The sequence below is a fragment of the Mytilus galloprovincialis genome, chromosome 12 (assembly GCF_965363235.1).
Source record: "Mytilus galloprovincialis chromosome 12, xbMytGall1.hap1.1, whole genome shotgun sequence".
Classification (NCBI taxonomy): domain Eukaryota; kingdom Metazoa; phylum Mollusca; class Bivalvia; order Mytilida; family Mytilidae; genus Mytilus; species Mytilus galloprovincialis.
The window spans coordinates 31864405-31890610 of NC_134849.1; the positions used below are offsets into that span (position 1 = coordinate 31864405).

The following is a 26206-nucleotide window of genomic DNA, read 5'->3' on the forward strand; positions in this document are numbered from 1 at the left end:
GTTCTGTATTATATGTTGATATCTTTAGTGTTCTGTATTATATGTTGATATCTATAGTGTTCTGTATTATATGTTGATATCTATAGTTAGCTGTATTGTATGTTGATATCTATAGTTAGCTGTATTATATGTTGATATCTATAGTGTTCTGTATTATATGTTGATATCTATAGTTAGCTGTATTATATGTTGATATCTATAGTTAGCTGTATTATATGTTGATATCTATAGTTAGCTGTATTATATGTTGATATCTATTGTGAGCTGTATTATATGTTGATATCTATAGTTAGCTGTATTATATGTTGATATCTATTGTGAGCTGTATTATATGTTGATATCTATAGTGTTCTGTATGATATATTGATAACTATAGTGTTCTGTATGATATGTTGATAACTATAGTGTTCTGTATTATATGTTGATATCTATAGTGAGCTGTATTATATGTTGATATCTATAGTGCTCTGTATTATATGTTGATATCTATAGTTAGCTGTATTATATGTTGATATCTATAGTGTTCTGTATTATATGTTGATATCTATAGTGTTCTGTATTATATGTTGATATCTATAGTGTTCTGTATTATATGTTGATATCTATAGTGTTCTGTATTATATGTTGATATCTATAGTGTTTTGTATTCTATATTGATATTGTTAATTGTCTTGTCGTCTTCTTTATTTCATTGCAATGGTGTTGACTGTTTTTTTTAAGAACTTGTTTTGATATTGACCCTGAAAAATCTGTTTTAACGAATTAAGAGTTGTATTGTCTAATCATGGATTGACATAAAGTTATGACAGTTTGTAATACATGTAACTATTTCAAAGTCCATACACGAAACATATTCAGCCCTTATCACTTTGAATTCATCTTTGTTTTAAATCTGTTTTTGTTTCGTAGGTTCTTATATATAGCTAAGATTGAGTGCTGTGTTTCCATGAACATGATGAATAAAATTGAGAATGGAAATGGGGAATGTGACAAAGAGACAACAACCCGATCATAGAGCAGACAACCGCCGAAGGCCACCAATAGGTATTTAGTGCAGCGAGAAACTCCCGCACCGGGGCCGTCCTTCAGCTGGCCCCTTAACAAATATGTAAACTAGTTCAGTGATAATGGACGTAATACTAAACTCCAAAGTATACACAAGAAACCAAAATTTTAAATCACAAGACTAACAAAGGTCAGAGGCTCCTGACTTGGGACAGGCGCAACAATTGTGGCGGGGTTAAACAGGGTTTTTGAGATCCCAAACAGCTATTTAAAAACATATGTCTTATATGTAGATGCTTGATTTCAGTTTCATAGATATTTACAATTTTGAACATGACATGATGATGAGTAATACTAGAGAGCATTTGATCAACAAGTGAAAATATAACTAATAGAAATTTTATAAATCTTTAATAGGGTACAAATTTGAAAAAAAAATAATTATAAAAAATAATACATGTATAATATGCAATTTTGATTTGCATCTAATGAACACACAAACTATTACAGTTTGAGAACCACTAATATATACTTTAAGAGACGATAGGTACATCAACTACAAAGCAGTCAAATACTTTGAAATTATATGTGTTCCATATCTGTTGTGTCGTACATAAGAACATACAAAACAAACCTAAGAAGGCGTCTCTTTTTCCCCTTAAAAAAAAATTTTGTCTTAAATTTCCTTTTTAGATGGTTGATTTCAATTTCAACCAATACACATTGATGGTAATACATAAACTTAAAATATGATTTATCAAATAATATAATATTCAATATATCCTATATAATAAATTTGTTATTAATTTAAAGTAGACGGTTTATAAAACATAAAACAGATTCTATAGATATATGTAGTCCAAACCACATGGCCAATCAATGACCATTTTTTCAAATGGTCAAAACTGGTAAAACTGTTGAAAGAATATTGATAAATGTCTAAAAACAGACCAGCACAACGACTAAATACAAGTAAATCATGTAAATATTAAAGAGAAAAAAAAACTAACAGAACAGTTATATCGTAACAAAAAACTAATTAAGGGGCTCGAGGGTATAAATCTATTTTTTAAGATATAGGATTTCGCTATTTTTTCTTCTATAAATGCATTTGATCATGCATTTACTAATTTGAAAAATAACATACAAAATGGGGATACTATTCATTTAACTTTAATCTGTCTTCGAAAAAAGCTACCGTTTTTGTACTTTTTTCTGATGACCTCATAGGAGAAATAGAGGTAATCGCAGAGAAAAAAAATATGCAGAAATCGCTTAAATTTTACAACTTTTTAGTTTAAGTACAGCTTAGTTAAAACAAATAATAAAGAATATAAGTCACCGACGAGTAAAAAAAGATATTACGAACCCAATGCCAAAATATGACATTTTTGCACCAAAGGGAGATAATCTAGAGCTTTTTCAATGATATAAACATAAAGCATGGGGAGAAAACGAATCGGGTTTTAGGTTGATTTGTGTAACATATTATAAAGTTACAACTACTAGTGTAATAAATAAAATGTGTAGTGTAAAACAAAATCTGCATTTTTTGTACCCTCGAGCTTCTTCTAGAATTATAAAAAAAGACATCAAGAATTATATTCCATCAATCTGGTCATTTGTTTGTAATGCTTAAAACAGTTTACATTTAATAAATTCTATTTCAACAGCATCAGACACAATAATAACTGATTATTAGTTTATCATGTCAAAAATATGTTTACGACCACATCTGTATGTATGTGAGTAAAACATATTCAACGTGAGAACATTAAAAACATGAAATGAAAGAGTCTTGCATATTGAATGTATTTCATGCAATTTTCACTGTATATCATTTGATTATTGTATAATTAACTTCATACCTTCGTATGCGCATTTGATATTGAATTCAGCTCTATAAAATTTATATTCAAAAATCAGATTTTTATAAAAGAACCCCAAAAGAACGTCAAATTAACGTATGTTCACTATTAACCTTTATTAACGAAAAGTTCAATTGTACTACTATTTTGACTTATTATATATAAGTTTGGATGAATCTAGTCTATAAAAAGAGGGGAACAATATCACTGAAATGTGGTCTGTATATTGTCTGCATTGCATTTATTACATTAACTAAAACTTATGTATAGAGTACCAACATGACTTAGTTCAATAAAACAACAAACATACAGCACTCCCCAAAAAGCACATTTTAAAATACAAAACCCTTAATATAGTTTATGACATACAATTTGTTTTAAATAAGAAAATGATGTTTAAGTTTAAAAACAACATTTTAATAGAACAACATTGTTCATTGTTGTTCTTAGCATTTCAACACCTTTCACAAAATGAATGAAGGTACAAAACGATCATTAAAAATTACTATCAGTTATTAACGACGATAATCTTATCGCGACCGAATCTGATAGATAGATAGATAAATACATAGATATATAGATATTAAGTTTACTTGTTGGTAGATTCTTATAGGCTCTAGACATAAAGATAGATAGATATATACATGATATATGTAGGACTCTAAAGTGCGATGGTACTCTAAAGTGCGGTGGCCACGCTAAAGTGCGATGGTCTACGCTATAGTACGATGGTGTCGCACGCTAAAGTGCGATGGTTGTTTGTTCGCTAAAGTACGATGGTATATCACGCTAAAGTGCGATGTACCAAAGGGTAAGGTTCGAGGGCTTTATAAAACAAAAACGTTAAAAAACACTCAATGCAACAATAGCCCTTTTGTATTATTATATCTAGTATTAGAAGGTGTACATTGTATACCATAGATTTGAAAGGCAGTATAATATAACAGTAACCTAAAGTGAATAATTCTCAAAGACCGAACACGTAATAATTGCTGAAAAGGTAATTTAGGTGTCACAGAATACTATATATTTCTTGTAAATGATTTTTTGACAACTCGTGCGTATCAAATATTGTTATAATTGGTGTAGCTTGCCGTACACAGTCTATCGCTTATGGGTACATCTCCCCTTACAATCGTCCTTTTTAAGTTAAAAGATACAAAATTGGATTATTGTCGGAATATGCAACATTTATTTGTTTAATTTAAATAAGAAAGGCGATGTTTTCCGAGCTTAATTTTCTTCTTTTTTGTAGCAACTACACATCCATGTTATATTTTCAGGCAATGTACAAACTAATGTGTTAGTCGATTAGTTATAACTTACGGATGAAAATATGTATCTTTATATTGTACACGTTACTTTTCAATAAAAGTGACATTTTAAAGGGAACCGCAAAATAAACTGCAACATAAACAATGATTCAAATGTATCCGTTCGCTTCCAATAAAAGCAGGATACAGGATATCTATGCGAATACTACTTGTATCTATTCGGCCTATAGTAAAACGATCGACTGCAGCAGGTTACAAGTTCTTCTTTCAGCTACGAAATAAAACACATTTTCTCTAGCCGACAAAGCACGGTTAGATTTAAATTATCTAAGTTATTCACATTTAGTTCAACAGTTTTTAAACAAATATTTGTAATTTGTTCATTTTTGGTTTGTATATAACGTCTACACTTTCGCGAACCATCGGACTTTAGCGTATGGAAGAATCGCACTTTAGCGTAGACCATCGCACTTTAGCGTGACCATCGTACTTTAGCGTCCCCATCGCACTTTAGAGTCCTACATATATAAAGATAGATATATAGATAGATATATTCTTTATTCTCTGAAAATATTAAAACTAAATACAAGTTTACAAAGAATATATGAAACACTTTCCGCTATTTAAACAGTGTTAATATAATTAAATAAATAAAGACTCATATTTTCTTCGCTTAACTTTTTCTCTTTTGAATCGTGATATAAAAGTGACAAACGTCACAGTTTCATATACGTATGTTTTAGCTTTAATAATCGAGTTACTTCTTTAAGAAGTAACTACAGTAACCTCTTTCTTCCTATAATTCAGTATCTGCAACTGTAACAAGTGTTCCATACATCTAATTTTTTAACATCACAACCGTTTGTTTTTATTTTATCGTTTCATTTCCTCTAGTACAAATTTACAAGCAGTTGTCAGAGATGCCTGTCCCTTATACCCAGGAATGTTAACATATTTTTTTCATATGTCTGTAACTTTTAAATCTATCAAATCCCCATAATTTAAGCATGCGTCTCTCTCTTAACATCAATCTCGTTAACATTACACCCTTTGCATATTAATAGCTGAACTATATTTTGATGTTCCCTGCTTCTAGCAACTGTCAGAGGTGTATCTCTCATAATATTAGCCTGGTTAACATCACTTCCATTGTCGATAAGCAACTTTGCTATATTATCATGTCGTCTCCAACAAGCAGCTATCAGTGGTGTCTGTACTAATCCTGACTTGTTAACATCACATCCCTTGTCTATAAGTAACTGTACCAATTTCAAATTTCCGCTTTCGACAGAAGCTATTAGAGTTATCTGACACATACTATCAGCCATGTGTACATCACATCCTTTATCTATAAGTATCTCTACTATCTTCTCTTCACCTTCCAAACACACAGCTAACAGAGGTGTAACTCCTTTACCATTAGACTGGTTTACATCACATTCTTTATTTATGAGTAATTGTACCAAATTTTCATTTCCACTACTACAAGCAGTTGTCAAAGATGTCTCTAACAAACCATCAACCTGGTGAACATCACATCCTTTGTCTATGAGTAACTGTACTATTTTCTCATTTCCTCCCTTACACGCAGCGATCAGAGGTGTATCTCTCATACCATCATCCTCGTAAACATTACTTCCGCTTGCTATAAGTAAATGTATTATCTTTTCATATCCTCCCATGCAAGCAGCTGTCATAGGTGTCTGTCCTATACTGTAACCCCGGTTTATATCACATCCTTTGTCTATAAATAACTGTACTACCTTCATATTTCCCCCCTTACAAGCAGCTGTCAGAAGTGTCTCGCCCAGACCATTAACCTGGTCACCAGCACATCCTTTATATATAAGTAACTGTACTATGTTTTGACTTCCACTTTTACAGGCAACCCTCAGAGGGGTATCTGTCATACCATCAATATTGTTAACATCACCTCCTTTGTTTATAAGTAACTGTACAATGTTTTCATTTCCTTTCGTACAAGCAGCTGTCAAAGGTGTTTTTATGCTACCGTCAACCTTGTTAATATCACATCCTTTGTCTAAAACTAATTGTACTGTCTTCTAATTTTCGTTGTAACAAGCGGTTGTCAGAGGTGTCACAAACCTACCGTCAACCTGGTTAACGTCACCTCCTTTATCTATAAGTAACTGAACTATTATATCATTTCCTCTTTCACAAGCAACTATCAGAGGTGTATGTCCGAAACCGTCAACATGGTTAACGTCACATCCTTTATCTATAAGTAACTGAACTATCATATAACTTCCTCTTTTACAGGCAACTAAAAGAGGTGTCTGTCCGAAACCGTCAACCTGGTTAACGTCACATCCTTTATCTATAAGTAACTGAACTATCATCTCATTTCCTCTTTCACAAGCAGCTATCAGAAGTGTCTTGCTCCTACCATCAACTTGATAAACATAACATCCTTTATCTATAAGTAACTTAACTATCATATAACTTCCTCTTTTACAAGCAACTAAAAGAGGTGTCCGTCCTAAACCGTCAACCTGGTTAACGTCACATCCTTTATCTATAAGAAACTGAACTATCATCTCATATCCTCTTTCACAAGCAGCTATCAGAGGTGTCCTCCCTATATCATCAACCTGGTTAACGTTACCTCCTTTATCTATAAGTAACTGAACTATCATCTCATTTCCTCTTTTACAAGCAGCTATCAGAGGTGTCCTCCCTATACCATCAACCTGGTTAACGTTGCCTCCTTTATCTATAAGTAACTGAACTATCATCTCATTTCCTTCTTCACAAGCAGCTATCAGAGGTGTCTTTCCGAAACTACCAACCGGGTTAACGTCACCTCCTTTATCAATAAGTAACTGAACTATCATCTGATTTCCTCTTTCACAAGCAGCTATCAGAGGTGTCCTCCCTATACCATCAACCTGGTTAACGTTACCTCCTTTATCTATAATTAACTGAACTATCATCTCATATCCTCTTTCACAAGCAGCTATCAGAGGTGTCCTCCCTATACCATAAACCTGGTTAACGTTTGCTCCTTTATCTATAAGTAACTGAACTATCATCTCATTTCCTCTTTCACAAGCAGCTATCAGAGGTGTCCTGCTCCTACCATCAACCTGGTAAACGTAACATCCTTTATCTATAAGTAACTGCACTATCATCTCATTATCACTGTTGCAAGCAGCTGTAAGAGGTGTTTTGTACGAATATCCTTCATTTAAATCAATATTTTTGGAAATAAAGTATTTAACTATTTCATAATATCCTTGGTTGCAGGATGTTATAATGTTTTCTTTTATAATGCGATTATCAATAAAGGAGTCGTTGTCCAGTGACTTTAATACATTAAGAAATAAAGACCTATAGTTTACATGCTTCATCTGTGCATTGCAAAAACATTGAGTCAGTTTTCCATGTTGTAAATCATATTTTATTCTCTCAAAGTAATCGTGTTCATACTTCCTCGATATCATTATAACAAATTTACGATATTGAGTATTTATTGATTCTAGCTCTGTCCGTTCATTGAAAACGTCGATGTGTGCATAACGCAATATACTTCTGACCATTATATCCTTGTTACCAAAGTAATAACATATGAAATCAAACATTTTGTCATGTATAACTCTATACTCGTTTCCATTTTTACGTAAGTAAGTTCCAATGATAGCGTCAAATACATTTTTCATTTTACTAATTGATGTACCTCGATCTAATCTGCAGATGTCAAAAATGATTTTCCAGACTTTTTTATCGATGTTTATATTCTCATTATAAATATCAAAAGCTGACTCCTTAATGATGCCATTAAAAATGACGCATAAAAAAAGTGCGCAATATTTGCACGGGTCAATTGATTGTAATATGTCCCATTCTTTTTTATATATTTCATAAGGAGAGTGTAAAAAATCAGTCAAATTAATATTTTCATTTTTTGAATAGAGATAACACATCAGAGGTGTAAACGGTTCATCTTGATCTCTCAAAACCTGGATGCTAGTTTCGTTTAGATACTTCGCACATATCGTTAATTTGTCCTCCTTCGAATATTTTGCAGACAAATCAAAGATATTTGACGTGAAAAGGGAACATGATGCTTGGAATTTTTCAGTATTGTAAATATCTAATCGGCAGGTTGCTGCTATTTTACAGATCCCCTTTTTCAACATCAGTTTTAAAGAATCTTCATGTTTAAGCAAATATTCAATATCACTTAAACTTACAGTAAATCGTCCACAAATATCGTCAAGAACAAACATCTGCTTTATGTCTTTTTTATAATGATTTCTTATTACCTGGATTCCAGAACATGGAATTACCCTATAATCCAGCTTGTGTAGTTTTAAACCCATATGATGCATCAACATACTCTTTCCGATACCAGGTTCACCTACTATTAAGACAGTGGGTTTTGTTTCGAGAATCTTTGATATTAGTTTTACAACAGGCGTTTGAACGAACATTACGTCTTGCTCTTTCCAACGCTCAAAATCGAAATTGTGGGAATCTGAAAATATCAAAGGTACATTTTACTTTAAAACAAAAAAGAGAATTGAGTAAAAAAACACATATACAACACAATTGCAACAGCATGTATGAGTAGTATTTCAAAAATGAAATAACACGAAAAGACAAAGAACAGTCTGAACATTTCTTTATCGAAAACAAACTCTACGAAATCCGGGGATAATCTAAAATGTCCTGAAGTGTTAGACGTTTATGTCTTGGATACATGCTAATTTTATAAGTTTTGTTGGATTTGAAGTCGTTTTAAATGATTTCGAGTACTCTTTGTTTTGTGTGTTCTGAACATTTCAGTTTTTGAGGGTCTTTCATATATCTTATAAGTAAAGCTTTTTAACACTGATATTTTAGCGCAACTAGCCGAAGGGACATTGGAGCTTATGCCATCACATGGTGTCCGTCACTTTTCAACGTTTAAGTGTAGCCATCCTCTTTTTCGTCGCCGACTTTATTCCATCAAGTGTTACAAAGATCAAATTCTCTCAATCTACGAGACCAAATTTTATCAAAAGTGCCAACCGTTATTAGTGGAGTATCTAGTAGGCAAAGTGTGTCCGAAAATTCGGTCTGTCGACAAACATGGTCGATATTGCTAAAATTATTACAAAGGTGTTAATTTCATTTTTTACTATTATCTTTAAAACCGCTTAAGAAAATATGTCAGTGCACAAATGTTCAAAATGTTGAGATCTGCAGAATGTCTCTGACATTTAAACTAGGAGATTGCTGGTTATGAATCTCGTAAATCAGGTATTTTTCTTTTTTTCTCTCTGTAAGCTATTATTTCGAAAGTTAAAATACATAAGCACAAGCATTAAATAGGACAACCTATCAGTTAGACAACATCTACAAAAAAGTTAAACGGTCGACATTGTTATCGACACCTTATGGAAGCCATAGTACTATAATGACATACGGATATAAAAATAACATTTTATTTAATTTTTATTCAAAACCCCACGAACAACGTTTTGTGGAATTAGCTAGTTTTTTTCAAGATACGATATAGTACTACATTTTATATCTTCTTCTTATCTCCGTATGACCTTCCTTTATAAGGAACATCAAGGATTAACTCCAAGTAAAAGTACTATTTACACATTAAAATATATAATGGATATGTTTTAAAAGTTAGTGTCCGACGGTAAAATACACAGTAACACTCTTCTATCTAAACATAAAACCCGACTGTCATCTTTAAAAGAGGGACGAAAGATACCAAAGACAGTCAAAATATTCAGTTAAATAAACGATAAAGCACAAATTATACGGACTAGAAACTGTTTGTTTCAGACCGTCAACCATCCATTGTCTCAAGCAACTTTAAGCGCTTTATATATAGTTTATAGCAAATCTCCCTAGTTTTGGCTTCTATCGTGTTCATTATCTTGTTATCTCTTAATATGTGTGAAAAATGTCTACAATCTATAATTAGTCTGATAATGTTTGGGTTGAATTGAAAGACACTATGCCAGAATTTATCTGTTGTATGTTGAGTAACATAGTCCTTGATTGGTTCAAAGTATGTTATTCTAGTTTTGGATAACTCCAGGAGAAAATGAGAGATATTTTCCTCAAACATATTACATAGTTGACAGAACGGAGAAGTTAATTGATTAAATTTTGCTCTATCAGAATTTAGTGTAAATGTTCCTCAAACTATTCTAGTTTTAATAATAACTTTCCAAACTTTAGCTTTTGTCTTGTCAAATAAAGTCCAAACTGGATGATTTTTGCCAATAAGAAGATGTTTAGTTTCCATATATTTTAGAGTTGATTTTATAGATTCGGTATCGTCCTTTAAGGTTTTTGGCCAGTATGTGTTCAATCGCTTCGTTACAAGAGATTTCCATTTCAATTTTGAAGGGAGAGATTCTTGAAGAAGATGAATTGGTGGCAGTCCATTCTTTAATAGGATTTCTCGAATTGTAGAAAAAAAAAATGTATCAATATCATTACAAGCAAGATACTATACCGTTGAAATCCTTAATTTAATATCTTGAAGTCATATTTTATTCCTTCTTATATCACGGATTTGTATAGTGACACTATACAAATCCTTGCTTATATTAAAATTCAAAAGAGCCTTTAATATTTATTCATTTCGTTCGTGTATATTTTAGAAATTAAGAAATGAAAACTGTAACCAATGTTCTAAGTTCATTTTTCGTATCGTTTATTTGCTTTCCTTTAAAGTATTTCAAATACATATAATCAACTCATTTAATGACATCTGTGTGTTTCTCGGAAGTTAAGTTATATTATTATCATCATTGCGAAAACAATGCGTAACACTTCACATGTTCGATAAGTTATTATGTGTCTATATATAGTATACTTCTAGGACCGAAGCTACCAACAAATGACAAGTTATAAACTATGTCACTCTACAGAGTTTAACACTTAAAAAGGACAATAAGATGTTTAATGTAGTAGGGGTTTTAAAGGCCCCTACTCGCATGACATGATACAATGTATTTAATGAAAACTAAAAAACCTAAAAAAAAAGCACTGCCTGATGTATACAAAATAATAAAAGAAAAAAAAATATGATAGACAACAACCAGCGAGTATAATGAAACAAGACTCTTGACTGTAGACATATCTAGTCTAAAATCTTTGATGTGTTTTTTTATAACTAAATAAAGTTCAGCGTGGCATATTGCTCTCTCTCTCTTAACAATGTCAGCCATTTACCGTCTCCTTCCGACAGACTATCATCTTTATTTTTTTAAAAACTTTAAAGGGGAGGGGATTTATATCCTTCAGGCAACGTGAATCGTTTATAATAAAGTAATGTGCAATAAGTTTATATATGAATGTAAGATTATTTTTTGTTTCAGAAGCATGGCACAGCAAGAAAAAGATATGACACTACAAGACATTCGAAGTGATTTTGAATAAGATCATTGATTGACTTTTTCAATGTATTCTTAAATAAATCAAAAAGATGGTGTTAAATGGTGTTTTATTCTCATCTCTTAAGCCAATTATCAATGATTATTGACTTAAGATGTAACCGTGTTAACAGTGTAGCGTTTTAGTTTAAATAGAGAAGTTGTATTGAAAATCTACATTTTGGACACAAGTTTTAGTCATTTGTATTTTCAACTTAAAAATGTGTATAATGTTTGCATAATGTCCAAAGGTATATATGTCATGCATATTCAGTTAAACATAAGCATGATATGTATACGATAGGTAATACAAGTGGAGAGTGAAAAACTAAACATTATACCATTGTGGTTGGAATGTATGCTTTCTTGCACTGTCTGTCGTCTGTCCACCTATATTTGTCGGATTTTGTCAAAAAATATTTGTATCACTGTTTTTCCCAAAACTGCTGATAAAGATGAGTTCATATTTAATGAGCTGCTTGATAGTGATGAACTGCGATGTGTAAACATTTTTGTATTTGGCACCTATTTCCTGTTTGCTTATACATAGTATTTCAAAATGTTGATTGTCCTCGAATTTTTTATTACTTTAAACTGCTGAACAGAATGACTTCATATTTGGTGAGTGGCTTGACCATGATGAGTTTTGTCTGCCATTTTGTATGTGTCAAAATTTGTAGATACTTCTATTTTTTAGAGACTTTAAATTGTGAATTTTCATATGCTTAGCAAAACAACTTTTTTATTCTTGGTTGTATATAGAATAAACACTGTGTACAAATTAAACTAATGATTTGTTATTTGAAAAGTAAAAAAAAAACTCGATAACTGCAGAAATTTTTATTTTGATATAATCTAGAAATCAACCAAAAAAATCTTCTTAAAACAGTTTGAAAACATTTTAGGCACAGTCTCACTTGAAAGAAAAAATCCACAAAACATTTTTATAACATTATTTGACGCTTATGAGGTTTTTCAAACGTTCAGAAAATATTTATAAAAAGATTATCAAAATGTTTTATACGCCATTGTTCTTCACATAATCATGATATTTCTTTAAAACATTTTAAAATTATATAATGTAAATATTTTAGAAAACATATTAGAAAACCTTTTAGCGATATATATTCTACGATACATTTAATGTTTTTTTGGTGATATTTTTATGACATTAGACACAATATTTCAATAACATTTTAAAGATGTTTTTGTGTTTGCTGGAAATGACTAGGCTACACTTTTTAAAGTTTGCTGAACGTTTCTTTTAATAATATAAACAATAAATGATATTACAATATGAAGACAAACAGCAGAAATTATCAACAAATAAACTATACTGGCTGACCATCTTCCTTTTATTATGTATATCCCAGGAAACCAAATTATTCTATTTGTATCATTTGAGTGAAAATTTATAGATACTATGACATTGATATGGGTTTTATTAAACAAACTAAAAGTTTTCATGGCAGCACTTTATTTAAGGTTTTACACATGTTTATCTAGTAAAGTTCATTGATATTAAAACAGATGGACGACATCAAAACAAATTCTAACGAATGCGTGATCTTATCTTTCCGATTGTTGACTTTCAATTTCAAAACAGTTACATATTTCGTATATCAGAACCTTGTGACATTGATAATTTTATCGGTTTTTCAACAGGTTTTGAGGAAGAAATTAAACGCGTGATTAATTTATTCAGGGTTCATTAACAGGTTTGTGCTATTGACACAAACACTGTACCAAACGGTTAAAGAGGAAGGTATACGCTGGATGTAGTTGTACGATGTTCTTTAACAGAGACGTGCTCATGACACACATACGGCTTTAACACATTAAGTCTTGTTTTTTTGGGATTCATGTAAATCTTGGGTTTTTTTTTTGTAAATCTTCATACATGTATGATCACCACAATTATTTACAAAACCTTACCACGACAAGCGCACTGCCTCGCCTCTCCTTCTAATTCCTCTGAAAAATATAAAAAAAAACAGGTAAATTAAATAATTTCAAAGACGTATTACATGTATTAGTTGATAAAACCTTATAAAGATAATCGGCATTGACACCTAAAGCATGAGCGCACTGCCTCGCCTCTCCTTCCAATTCCTCTGAAAAATATAAAAAAAAGAGGTAAATTAAATAATTTCAAAGACGTATTAGTTGATAAAACCTTATAAAGATAATCGGCATTGACACCTAAAGCATGAGAAGAATTGCCATTTGAAATGATAAAACTGTAGATAAATAGTGAAATGATGATAAAGCAAACGGTCTAAATGACACTGATGACGATAAAAAAAAAAAAAAATCAACACTATAATCATAACTGGTTTTTTTATAACATATACATATTGCAGTAAGAGCTTTTGTCAATAATAAATAAAATTAACAACATGAACGAGTGACTTCAGGAAGCGTGTTTCGATTCCCTGGCATATTTGCAAAAACAAAATGCAAAATTGGTAAAGGGTTATATAGTGTATTATAAAACGCATTTAAGGGGTTTATTGACAGTGTAGACTGTGTTGCCAAACAACAAAGATATTATCTTGCTGACAATTTTTGATATGTCAGGTTTTAATTATCTTTTGTAATTTGGTAGGGTGTTGACATGAATATCAACAAGTAATAGCTTTTCAAAAAAAGGCTAGCCGTCTCTTAGCTGATGAAAATGGAAACTGTTGTAGATTAATTTATTCAGAATAGCCTCGCATATCAATCAAAAATGTTTACAACACACGTGAGGTCACACGTTATGAAGTAGTATATCGTTTAACGTTGTGTGTGTTTACAAAACTCCAGAAGATTCGTCTATTTATAGATAAAAGTTAACTGTGTACCAATATGCATGATTAATGACCAGGCAAAATCTAATTGCTAAATTAGAATGGACAAATCCGATACTCTACGGGATTGAAAGACATTAACTAGGTTTGGATTGTCCTAACCAACCAACGAACTTTAATTATTCACGTCTCGTAATATCTACCAATCAGGTAATAAGAAGCATTCACGCACACACTGTTCATCGTTCAATTTTTAATAACGTATCCAAGGAGACGTTAGTAATGTGGTCAATTTCATAAATTTCCTGTTTACAAAATTTTGAATTTTTCGAAAAACTAATGATTTTCTTATCCCAGGCATAGATTACCTTAGCCGTATTTGGCACAACATTTTGGAATTTTGAATCCTCAATGCTCTTCAACTTTGTACTTGTTTTGCTTTATAAATATTTTGATATGAGCGTCACTGATGAGTCTTGTGTAGACGAATCGCGCGTCTGGCGTACTAAATTATAATTCTGGTACCTTTGATAACTATCAACATAGAGGACAATATGACAATGATGAGGTTATGCCAGTTGAATCTTATATGTTTTCATCTATCAATCAGATACTCGATAACGATAAACCAACTCAAAATGGCGTTCATAACACATTCGAAAAAAAAATCTACTGTACCACAGTGAACTCGTGGTGTAAAAACTTTCTTGTAAGCAGCAACTTTGCGTTTCAAAATAAATATATTTCTTGTAATAAAAAAACTGAGTAAAAGCAGCGAAACACTAATATCACTTTTTCAATAGAAATCATTGAGTTGATACACTCAGGGACTTACAAAGCTACTTGCAATGCTAGGTATATGTTAAACTTGTTTTTGATTTTCTAGATCAATTCTGATTTCTAGTCATTTGAAAATATTAAAAAAAAAAGGAAATGTATTTGTTGAATTTTCAAACATCCATTTCTATATAAATGCATTTATTACATTTGTCAAATGCATACTGTGCAAAAACTGTTTTGCACTTATTCCCGGTCTGACATTTTAAGGCAGACATTGGTATTTGCAATCCTGAACATTTATAAATGGTGACTGTATATCAGTGAAGATTCAGGTTTGAAATAATAACATGACAATCACATTTGCGTTATTATTAGACTTGCAATAGTCACAAGAAAATAAATCGCCCTCGTTGTAAGCTGGTAGATAATAAACAGACCACAGCATAACAGGTTTCGCCACATAAGCGGTTTGACGATGACATGATAGTGCAAGGAGTACACACGGAAGTGAGTTTTGTCATATCATTACATGAAATATTGGCAGATCAGATGACGTACTTCTAAATTTTATTTAGGGACAGAAATAGTATTATTAAAATTATATAAACAATATGATAAAATACAAATGCATTTTTTGCCATTTATATTATTTATATAGGACCAATATAGATATCATAAGTCATGTACTCATACAAATGTTTCTATACTAACAAAAAAGAAAAACGAAAAAAGAAAAACCGACTAAGATACGTCATCAACAAATAAGTATGCTTACGACTTATCTTAGTCATGTTTTTTTTTTAAACTGACTTAAAAACATTTTTTGCGCACTCAATAGTGACATATCAGAAATATTCTAAACTCGTTTTAGTTATATTACTTACCGATTTGTGTTGCCTGTTTTTTCAGAGTTTTATCTTGAGTTGAAAATTTCTACAAATATGAAAAATATACATAGAGTGTGTTTCGACATAATAAATCATTCTCACCATTGAAGATTAAAAATATAAGTTTCAAATGAGTATGATCATCAGATTATTTATAAACTTCAGGAGATTTCTTATTAAAAAGGGCTTGTTATAAATGAATCGCTTATTAGAAGAATTGCATATTCAATTTTAATCTCATTTTAAGTCTTCAAGTAAAATTTAAAGACAAGACTTTTATGATAACCAACAGTCGCTAGCATTCCAGAATTTGCGAAAATAAGTTTCGACTTTCCCTTTCAAACGTTTTCAAAATAATAGGAAAACAAGAAAAATAGTCAACAAACATTTGGAAATTATTGTCTTTTAAGGACTAGGGCAGTACATCCTAAAAAGTCGACCAATCAATTTTCGTCATTTTAACTATTATGAAGATCTTAACTTGTTTATACTTTTTGCTTCATAAAGACTTCTATATCTATTAAAGTCCTTGTAAAAATAAAAGTGCGAGATTGACCATGTTCAGTACTTATTATTCTACTAACGCGACAGTAACGGACAGCATCAATCAGTTGCAATGGTAGCTGTGCTAATATGATACATGCACATAAGGAGACGTTTATCTAACAAGACAACTAGTAAAATTCTTTCCTTTTCTTCAATCTTTTTGTCCTTTTATTTGTTAGTATAATGAATGGACTAATGGTCCGTAAATAACCATCGATGAACTATTATTACAACTAATTAACCTGATTATTGTTTTACTACATATTTGTATCCCATTTGTTAATTGGTATATACTCTGTTCAAATGCTAATCATTGACAAAAGAACAGTTGGAAAATTATTCTGTAAAACGATGACTAGTATCTAAACAGTTTAAGATTCGATTATTGTTAAAGGACCTACGGTGACTTGTAGTTCATATCTGTGTTCCGCGGTTTTGTGAAAACGTGTCAAATATAAAACTGATTCTTAATTGTTATTGGAATTAGATTTAATAAATTCATAGCTAGGTATTATATTTAGAATGATTCAGTATTCTAGCATGAGGTCATGCAAACGCTTTGAGTACGCACCTGTGGTAAAATATGAATATATTGCCAGAGCTGTTCCGATCGTACCCCCACGTCATATGCGTTTTTATGAATGATGTACCCGACGTCATAGAACGATGATGTAAGAATATAAGCATTTAACGGGAACTTACACGCTTGTGAAACCAAAAATCTTCACAACAAGGAAACGTAAACACACGATGATAAAATGTGGTATAAGTCAATCAGTTTTATACATATAATACACATGCGTAAATTATCATTTACATTCATCCAAAACTATCTAAATACGTTATTGTTAATAGTTTAAGCATGTAACTAATTAAGTTTGCTCCGTTCATTTACGCCAATTTAATAGTGCGTTTATTTATGGGAACGGCAAATGTATACCTCCACCTAAAGCGCGTCGATCCAAAAGAATTGCCGCATTTGTCTTATTAGAATCGAAATATTTCATGGTTACTTGAATGTATTGTGATTTTACCACGAGTTGTCCCTTTGTGCCGATATTCACCCCTCGCTATCGCTCAGAGTAAAATATTTGTCATAAAGAGCCAAAATCACGATATATTGAAGTCCCCATGAATTGTTTTTTAATTTTACATATCTTACACATAAGTCATGGTGATTGTCATTGATACAAAATAAATGCATTGTTGTATAACATGTTCCCTTTTTTCAAATACTATGACAGTGGTTACTAAAAATAACAGGACATTTGCTGTACTCAACCCGTATATATTGAACCATAATGGATCATGGACAAATATTCAGGGAAACCTTTTCCAGGTGTTTGCATAAGGAAAACATTTTTTCTATGAAAACAGGTTGAAGACTTTCGAGCAAAATATTGAGCTTTGGGAATGCTATCATAAACATTTCCACATAGTTTGACTTAATAGGATTTTTGTTCTATTTTTGTTTCTTTTTTTACTTCTGAGATAAAGCGTAGTGGACCACATGTGTAATTGCATGATGTAAATAAAGACATGTTTAATACACTTAAAAAAATAATTACAGCCGTTTCAACGAGTGTGTATGCAAAGGTAATATTTTTGATTAGTTTGCTTACCGTGAAGTTATTGTTATATTAGGTTAACTATCCTTCTTTAAGAATAGACTAGTCCAACATATAACCAATTTATCTTTCTGAAGGACTAGGCTTCTACGAAAGGAGGATAGTATACCTTTACTAACAATGACTTTGCGATTTAGCTAGTCAGTAATCTAAACAAAGAACTTACCTTTAACTACACACTCATTGAAATCGGCTGTAATAAGATAAGAAGATCAATAGAGGTTTCCAATTGTTCTAATTGACGGACCTCGACGCTCTTCAACTTTGTACTTTGTCTAAACTTTTACTTCTTTTTCAGAAGAGGGCGACTGATAAGTCTTGTGTAGAAAAACGTGCGTCTGGTATACACAATTTCAAGCCGGTTATCTGTTACGAGTTAATTTCTAATACATTTTTATACATTAGTACTTACTTTGTCTATATCAGAAAATCCCTTTTTCATGCCTTCATCTAACTGTGCTATTTCATTCAAGATAATTTCAAATTGTTTTAATTCATTTTTGATCCTCACAAATTGATCCTCTGTCCCTTCTGCTACCAATGTGGCATATACAGCAAGATCATGTGTTTCCTGGCAAATCTCGTTGAGTAGTTCGAGACCATGGCTTGTTTTGCTCAAAAAGTGTTGACCTAAACATAAAACAATGTTAATAGTGATTTACTTCCCAACACAAATATAAAAAAAACTGCAGCTGATGTAATAATTAATTATTACCAGACAATTTGTTGCAATCCATTTGTTAACGTATAAACAGCACACCGTTTCGGCACTCCGCATTTTTTTGTGTTTTGGTGAATATCTATTTGTATACCGTTGATTAAGTTGTTTTATTTTGTGGTAATCACAATTGTTCCATCAGTTCAATTGGATTCCAAAATCGTGCTAACTCTGGAATCAGTTATCCTAAAGTGCCTATCAGTGCATTCATAAATCCTACTGAGGGTAATAAGCTATGTTACAATGTAATGAGGCCAATAAATAACAAGCTAGTTTAAAGCGCGGAGTGGGACGCTGTAAGTTGGTCCACCGACTGACAATTTTGCACACACAATTAAAATGTAGGACAGAAAGTCACAGGACAAAAAGTCAAGGAGAAAAAGTCACAGACAAAAAGTTACTGGACAAAAAGCCACAATTCATTGTTTCTGATTATTTTCTAAGATAAGAAACGCCTATTTCTACAAAAAATATTTTTGTATTTTTCTTGAACTATTGTATCTAAACCAACTTTGTAAACAAACTTTATCCAAAAAATATCAAAGATGACCAAATAATTGTCAAAAACACAAAATGTCAAAGTGGCTTTGCACTTAAATGGCTTCATTGTGCCAAGAAATATATCCTTTGCATGAGTAAAATCACAAATATTCATTTTTCAAGTATAATGACACATTTCCTAAACTTTAATATGAATATATGTATTAAAAAGTTAATATTTCAAGAGATTTCTCTTATATATTCAAAAAATTGTCATCAAAATATTTGTGACTTTTTGTCCGTGACTTTTTATCCTACCAAATTTGTGACTTTATGTTCTGTGGCTTTTTGTCCTGTGACTTTCTGTTCGTTTACCCATATTTATACTACAACCTGCCTGATTTCCATCTCAATTGTTTTAAAAATGTGAAGCAATGAGGTTTTATCACTTATTCAGTGTTAGACAAAAACCAGGATTAAAGATCATTAATAAAACAAGTTCATAATTTGACCATTTGTCACTCAATAGAAATTTAAAATATGTTGTAAATAGCTAAACTATGTTTGGTGTAAATCCCCAGTCCCACTAGAACACGATCGCACCACGCTCACCGCGATCTTAAATAAATTCAGATCGTGGTGAGGTTGCGGTATGAGCGGCATGAAAATGTAAATTTCCGTTACTTTTACGATGCTACTACGTTCTCATTACGCTTCTCCAAAAATCCCGCTAAGATTATACCACGTTCTCACCGCGCTTATTCTGCGACTTCACTACGCTTATCAAGATCTTTCGCACATCACGTACTCACTACGACCATACCACGAGTTATCAGATTGCAGCATAACCTTACCACGCTTCTGCTGCAATTATAGCACGTTCTTACCACAATTATACTACGTTCATACCGCGATCTTACTACGTTCTCAGCATCGTGTTTCATAGCAATACAGTTCCATTCCTTCTATTTTTTATTAATACGTATATTTCGCGGAAACAATACAGTCGTGGCACCAAAATCAACTAGAACACGTGGACGTGGTGGTAGATGCAGAGGGAGCTCAGACAGTACCGAATCCTGATCAAGCAGAGATGTCAGACCGATCATTCCAACCTAAATCAAAACCTATTGCTTGTCCGTCAAGCTTAAATGACGATATTTTAGTGAACGATAGCAGAGATGACACATATGTGTCAATAGATATAGAAAGATGTGGTATGACTGTTAATGAGACAACTCTCCATCCAAGTAACAATTTATAAGAGTAAACCATTATAGGCCAAGGTACGGCCTTCAACACGGAGCCTTGGCTCACACCGAATAGCAAGCTATAAAGGGCCCCAAAATTACTCGTGAGGACGGCAAGGGCGTGCTAGAATCGTACTATGGTCATGAACAGCGTGGTGTAAACGTGGTATAGTCGTAGTGGAAACATACTTTGGTCGCAGTGAGAACGTGATGATCGTAGTGAGGTCGTAACAACGTCGCTGTGAGATCGTAGCGCAGTCTCTCCGAAAAAAATCACGCTTTCGCTAAGATTTCTCTACGCTCTCACTACGATGGTACAGCGACCTCTGCGATCTTAATACGACCTTAGTGCGCTCTCAATACGCTTCTACTGCAACACAGATCGTAGTGCGATCGTGGCCTAGTTGGACTGCGTAATCAGTTTGTGCAAATAAATTTAGAATACATGATATATCTTACGAAATAATATAATTTAAGTAAAAATGTGCAAACTTAGTTCTACTCCTTAATATTAGTAATAAATAAATAAAGAACGTTCTTAAGTTATATGTGAATTCTATTTGTTTTACACATGTAATCAGATTTTAAAATATTCATTTTCTTGAAAAGCACTCAGTCACATTATCTAGTTAGCAAAAAACGCATTAATTAACCAAAACAACACATTTGAGCATTACCATTTATTTCCCATTTTTCCATTTCCTCTACAGTTAGTTTTTCTTCATTGATACTTAGTTTGAGGTCTTTGACTAATTTCTTCATCAGTTGAAACGAATTGGAATATTTTGCAGCATCCCACTCAGAAAAATTACAATGCGCCCAAGGATTTCTTATAGTTTTCCGTACCTGTCATAAAACAAAATTCTTACTACATGTAACGTATTTTTAAAACTACATTTTTTAAATATATTCTGCTTCTTATATTCCACAACAAGGGTATAATATATCATTTTTTTAGGATAATACATTCTGCTCACGTTGAGTATAGAGATTTGAAAGCATCTTGATGCTATATTGTCATGTTTATTTTAAATTTCTAATGAGCTGATGATGATATATCAGCATTTCAAACAATCGGTTTAAATAAATATGGAACATATCAACAAAAATAGAGGATTAAAATATTGAAATTTTGAACAAGTTGAGAGTCAAAAGTTTACACATATAATTACATACATCATCAGCATCTGACTTTATGACTGGATCGAACTTGGCAATGTTTATTATCAACCCCAGCAAGGCGGATGAGTCACACGTTTCATCAAAGCCTGTATAGTGTGCCATATGTGTCTGTAGAAATAGCTTAGATAAATCAACTGCATTCTTGATAGTGTAGTCGTACTTTGCAACGTTTTTACCATAACTTGCTTTGTTGTTATTGACAGCTTCATAGTTCAGGAAGATACCTGTTAGAGGATCTCTTTGTAGATGTCCTGGATATATTTGCGTATCAATCTTATAATTATGAATTAATTCATTATAACAGATTGTTAAAATTGAATCAACATATTTCCTCAAGGCTGGTGATATAACACTATGGAGACATATTCCAACAACCAACCACCTTTTTTGGTCGTCGTTTAGATCTGATGATATTGCTGTAAATAAGAAATACAATTCATTAGACATAAATTATATCGAGTACAAAAAATCAGGACATATTTCCAATGTTTTTTTTAATTTTTCTAATTTTTTGTTTGCTGATCAATAAACATAGTTAAATATTGACTGAGTCTTAAACAAATAAAGTTGTTTGTGTTATTTTAGTCGTACAATTATTTATATTTATATAATGTAACTCTTATAAATAATCTTATATTGTTTTAGGTTAATTTATATGTATGTATCCTATAAGATGTTCTGCTTTTTGAATAAAGTTCATCATCTCAAGGGAAGTGATACTGTTTATTGCTCTATAAATATGTATTCTATGCTTAAAGACTTCTCATTTGTCAACCTTTTCTATTAATATGTCAAATTTTGGAAACTTGAAAAACAGGATTTTAAGTCAATCATTGTTTAAATAAACTCATCATAGATACCAGGACTAAATTTAATATATACGCCAGACGCGCGTTTCGTCTACAAAAGACTCATCAGTGACGCTCGAATCCAAAAAAGTTAAAAAGGCCAAATAAAGTACGAAGTTAAAAGGCATACTATACATTTTATAACAAAATAAAGGTTTACAAATGGTATTAGTGGATACAGTTAAAAACCCTTAACCATTTGAGTTTTGGAAAAATACTTGTTACAACTAAGCCTTTGTTGAACACTTACATTGTCATTTTGATGTGACTGTGTGTCATTTCACCAAAAGGCATTATAAATCATAATTCAGTTACAAGTCCTAAGATAATCATAACTTAAATTTGTATGATGTAATAATACCTGCTTCACGTGGATGTTTTAGAGCTATTTTGTCGATCTGGTTCTGTAATTCCGGTGGTATTTGACACTTTATACCAGCTGAAGTGGAAGCCTTTTCATTCATGCTCTTTAAGTAAGTTTACTACTGATTTGATTGTCACATTATGCGAATCTTAAAATATCAACTTCAATTCCAGTACTTCATGTGTTGTTGCCTCGTGGGAAGCTATCTTGTCATTGTGAATTCATACTGGAAAAATAATATAAAGTCCAAATTTGTTAAACTACTTTGCTTATCATTTTATTATTTAGAAGGAAAAATTCTCAATGCTTCGTGATTTATTTGGTCTTTTTACTTTTTTGGATCCGACCGTCACTGATTAGTCTTTTGTAGACGGAACGGTCGTCTGGCGTAAATACAAACTTTGATCCTGGTATCTATGATGAGTTTGTTTATGATGTTTTATAAACATACTTGTAGTAGTTACCATGAAAGTACTTTTATTTATTTTGGGGGGAGAGGGTATCATGGTTTTAGCAAAAGTTAGTTTTCTGAAATATTTTGAGTTAAGAATCATGTACAAAGATTCTCGAAAATAATGATATGCTCACAATAGTTTAATAATGATTTTAGATGAAGCTATGAATCGTAAACACCCAACTAAATTCATTGACTTGAGATTAAAATTGAAGTGAACCATCTTTGAAAGAACATTTCCAAGAAACAATTGTTTTTTTTTGTTAACAAAAAATGCATACAGATTTAACATGTTTAAGCACATATATGTCACTTGTCATTTTTTGTTCATGTTAGTACAAAACCAAAGTTATTGGTTAGGCCATATTCTAGTAACGACAAATGAAACACAATCATGGTAATCTGAGCATCAGATATTACATAACTGTCAACAAACTTGTGTTCGTGTTCGTTGAAAAATCGAATAGTTGATATCTTCAATTTCACTTGGAACTCTTGTTCTAATAACGTTCTATCGAGCAGTATCTTTTTAACACGGAAGTCATGATCTGACATTGTAGCATTGGAATATTGTTTTAACTGGAAAGTGTGACTCTTATTCGCAGGCTCTGCTGGAATGCTGCTACATATTAATGAAAAGTTTAGAACTGTTTTTTGTTGTCGTTATGTTTGGTTTGGTTTTTAAATATCTTTATTTATTACAGCAGAATGGTATATTTAGAATCTGCTTGGCTTTCGTTGTCTTTCGAAAGGCTGCTACAACTGTAGGCACACTTGTCCTATTTATGTTTTGTTTTATTTATTAAATAATAAATGATCTTTTGAGCTGCCGAAATAGAATATAAATATATTTATCAAAGGTATTGGTCACATGAAGTAGTAACGGTCAAGTGATTGTTTACTATAAACACGTGTATTTTTGTGTATAGCAAGACCATGATGTGTGTTTATGTTAATTTGATTGGATGGCATATACCCTCAATGTCAATTTTACGGGTAAATCCGCTCATGAAATTCCTGAAAAGCATGATTAAGTATTACTTAAGGGGGTTAGTTTGAGAAAATAAAGTTATTCAAAATGTGCCTATAGTTAACGTAGCAGCAGTTTTTTTATTGTGTGTACCCACACACCCAGCCTTACTGTACATGCTATTATATGTTATATTTACACAGTATGCTTGTCTGAATTTATAGTGAGGGACTTTAGTATGAGGAATTATATAGAATGTAATTAATATTAAAGACTGCAACATCTGTAGACACACTTATCCTATTCATGTGTTATTTTCATTTAAAATGTATATTCGATTGAGCTGACGAATTAGAATATAAATCTCAGTTGATGACAGTGTATATGAACTTGATTGAGTGTTTTACTCGATATTATTTTCGTTTAAATTTAAGCAATGGCTTTGTAAAAACTATGTAATACAGTTAAATAACTATAACGCACCACTCTGTCGATATGCAGTTTTCATGAACCGTTGCATGCATCTTTGGCTCGTTGAACTATGACTGAAAATGGAAAAAGTAATTTATCTGTTTATTTTTCTGAAATATTACGAAAGTTATCCTTTAAAATAAAGATGCATATTTGTAAAGAAATCACATTAAAAAGGCTGAAAACGTTCTTACATTTGTCTTAAAAGTATCAAATCGCCAATGACCAATGAATAGATTTTTATCCAAATTAGAATAAATTGTCGATAAACATATTTTTGATTAAAAGATTAAAAACAATTACACGGTTCAAAGTTTAAATTTAGAAATGTCGGTATCTCTACAATATACTACGTGTATGATGAGGGGTTTCCGCTTCCCCGGAAATCACATCTTTGCCTTTGTCATGAATTGAAGTAACACACATTTTGATAACTAAACAAATCTTTTGACAATCATGTAACTTTCCAATTTTTGATAAGGTCTAAAAAATATTCAAAAGCTTGATTTATGCCTTATCTAATAGGAGAGGCTTCAGAAGAATACTTCATTCTTTTCTGAAATATTGTCTTCAATGAAGTCTTCCGTTTTTTTTGTATTTCTGTCTAATTAGAAAATCATTAAAATATTTATTTCATTTATATTTTTGCTCTAGAAACCCGTTTTATGATCTTTCCTAGTTTAGTATCTCTTTAAAGACGTTTAAAAAGAGTACATGTTTAAACTTCCACTTTTTCCACGATTAGAAAAGGCCTTCACTTACATTTCTTAGACTGAGTTGAAAAAATATATATCCATAGTGCAGAAAAAATATCATGCTGTCATATAACTAATCAAATTTACATCTCTTAGCAGTACGTTAGAAAAATGGCCTTGCTGCCTTAAAAGGCCTCATCTCGTTTAGTAATGAACACAGGAAGAGAGAATATGTAGTGAAAACGAGGCAACAGTAAAAGGACAGACGTACTGTTAACTCATTGTTTATTTCTTGGTCTGTCTACACCCATGCATGCCACTTGGCATTCATAAAGTAAAAAGGGAAAAGGAAGGGAGATAATTGTCTATATATACATGTAGATATATTTTGTAACTTTTAGAAATATTGAAGGACTAGTGAGATCATACAAAACAGTTTTTATTGTTAACCAGCTATTTTAAATATATAATGGTACTAAGGCACGGGTTTCAACAGCTAATATACGTACAAAAATATAGATTGCTACACACACAAGATATTAAGTGTTACATTTATGTTTGTGTCTTTTAAACAAGGGCGTA

At 31.7% G+C, this 26206-nt stretch overlaps 1 protein-coding gene across 3 annotated transcripts; it reads right to left on the reverse strand.

Annotated features, from left to right (window-relative positions):
- Positions 1 to 2388: 2388 nt before the first annotated feature.
- LOC143055505 (uncharacterized) lies at positions 2389 to 25828 on the reverse strand. Of its 3 annotated transcripts, XM_076228649.1 has the most exons (9): positions 25692 to 25828; positions 24942 to 25003; positions 23032 to 23260; positions 21817 to 22238; positions 21318 to 21486; positions 18605 to 18822; positions 16016 to 16064; positions 13495 to 13533; positions 2389 to 8645 (listed from the first exon to the last, which is right to left on the reverse strand). In XM_076228649.1, exons 3-9 carry the CDS (start codon positions 23132 to 23134, stop codon positions 6211 to 6213), a joined length of 3435 nt encoding a protein of 1144 aa, XP_076084764.1. In that variant the 5' UTR covers positions 23135 to 23260; positions 24942 to 25003; positions 25692 to 25828; the 3' UTR covers positions 2389 to 6210. The 3 variants fall into 3 exon arrangements, with proteins under 3 accessions (XP_076084764.1, XP_076084765.1, XP_076084766.1); XM_076228650.1 differs by lacking the exon at positions 24942 to 25003; XM_076228651.1 differs by lacking the exons at positions 24942 to 25003; positions 25692 to 25828 and adding an exon at positions 25124 to 25206.
- Between the last annotated feature and the right edge of the window lie 378 nt (positions 25829 to 26206).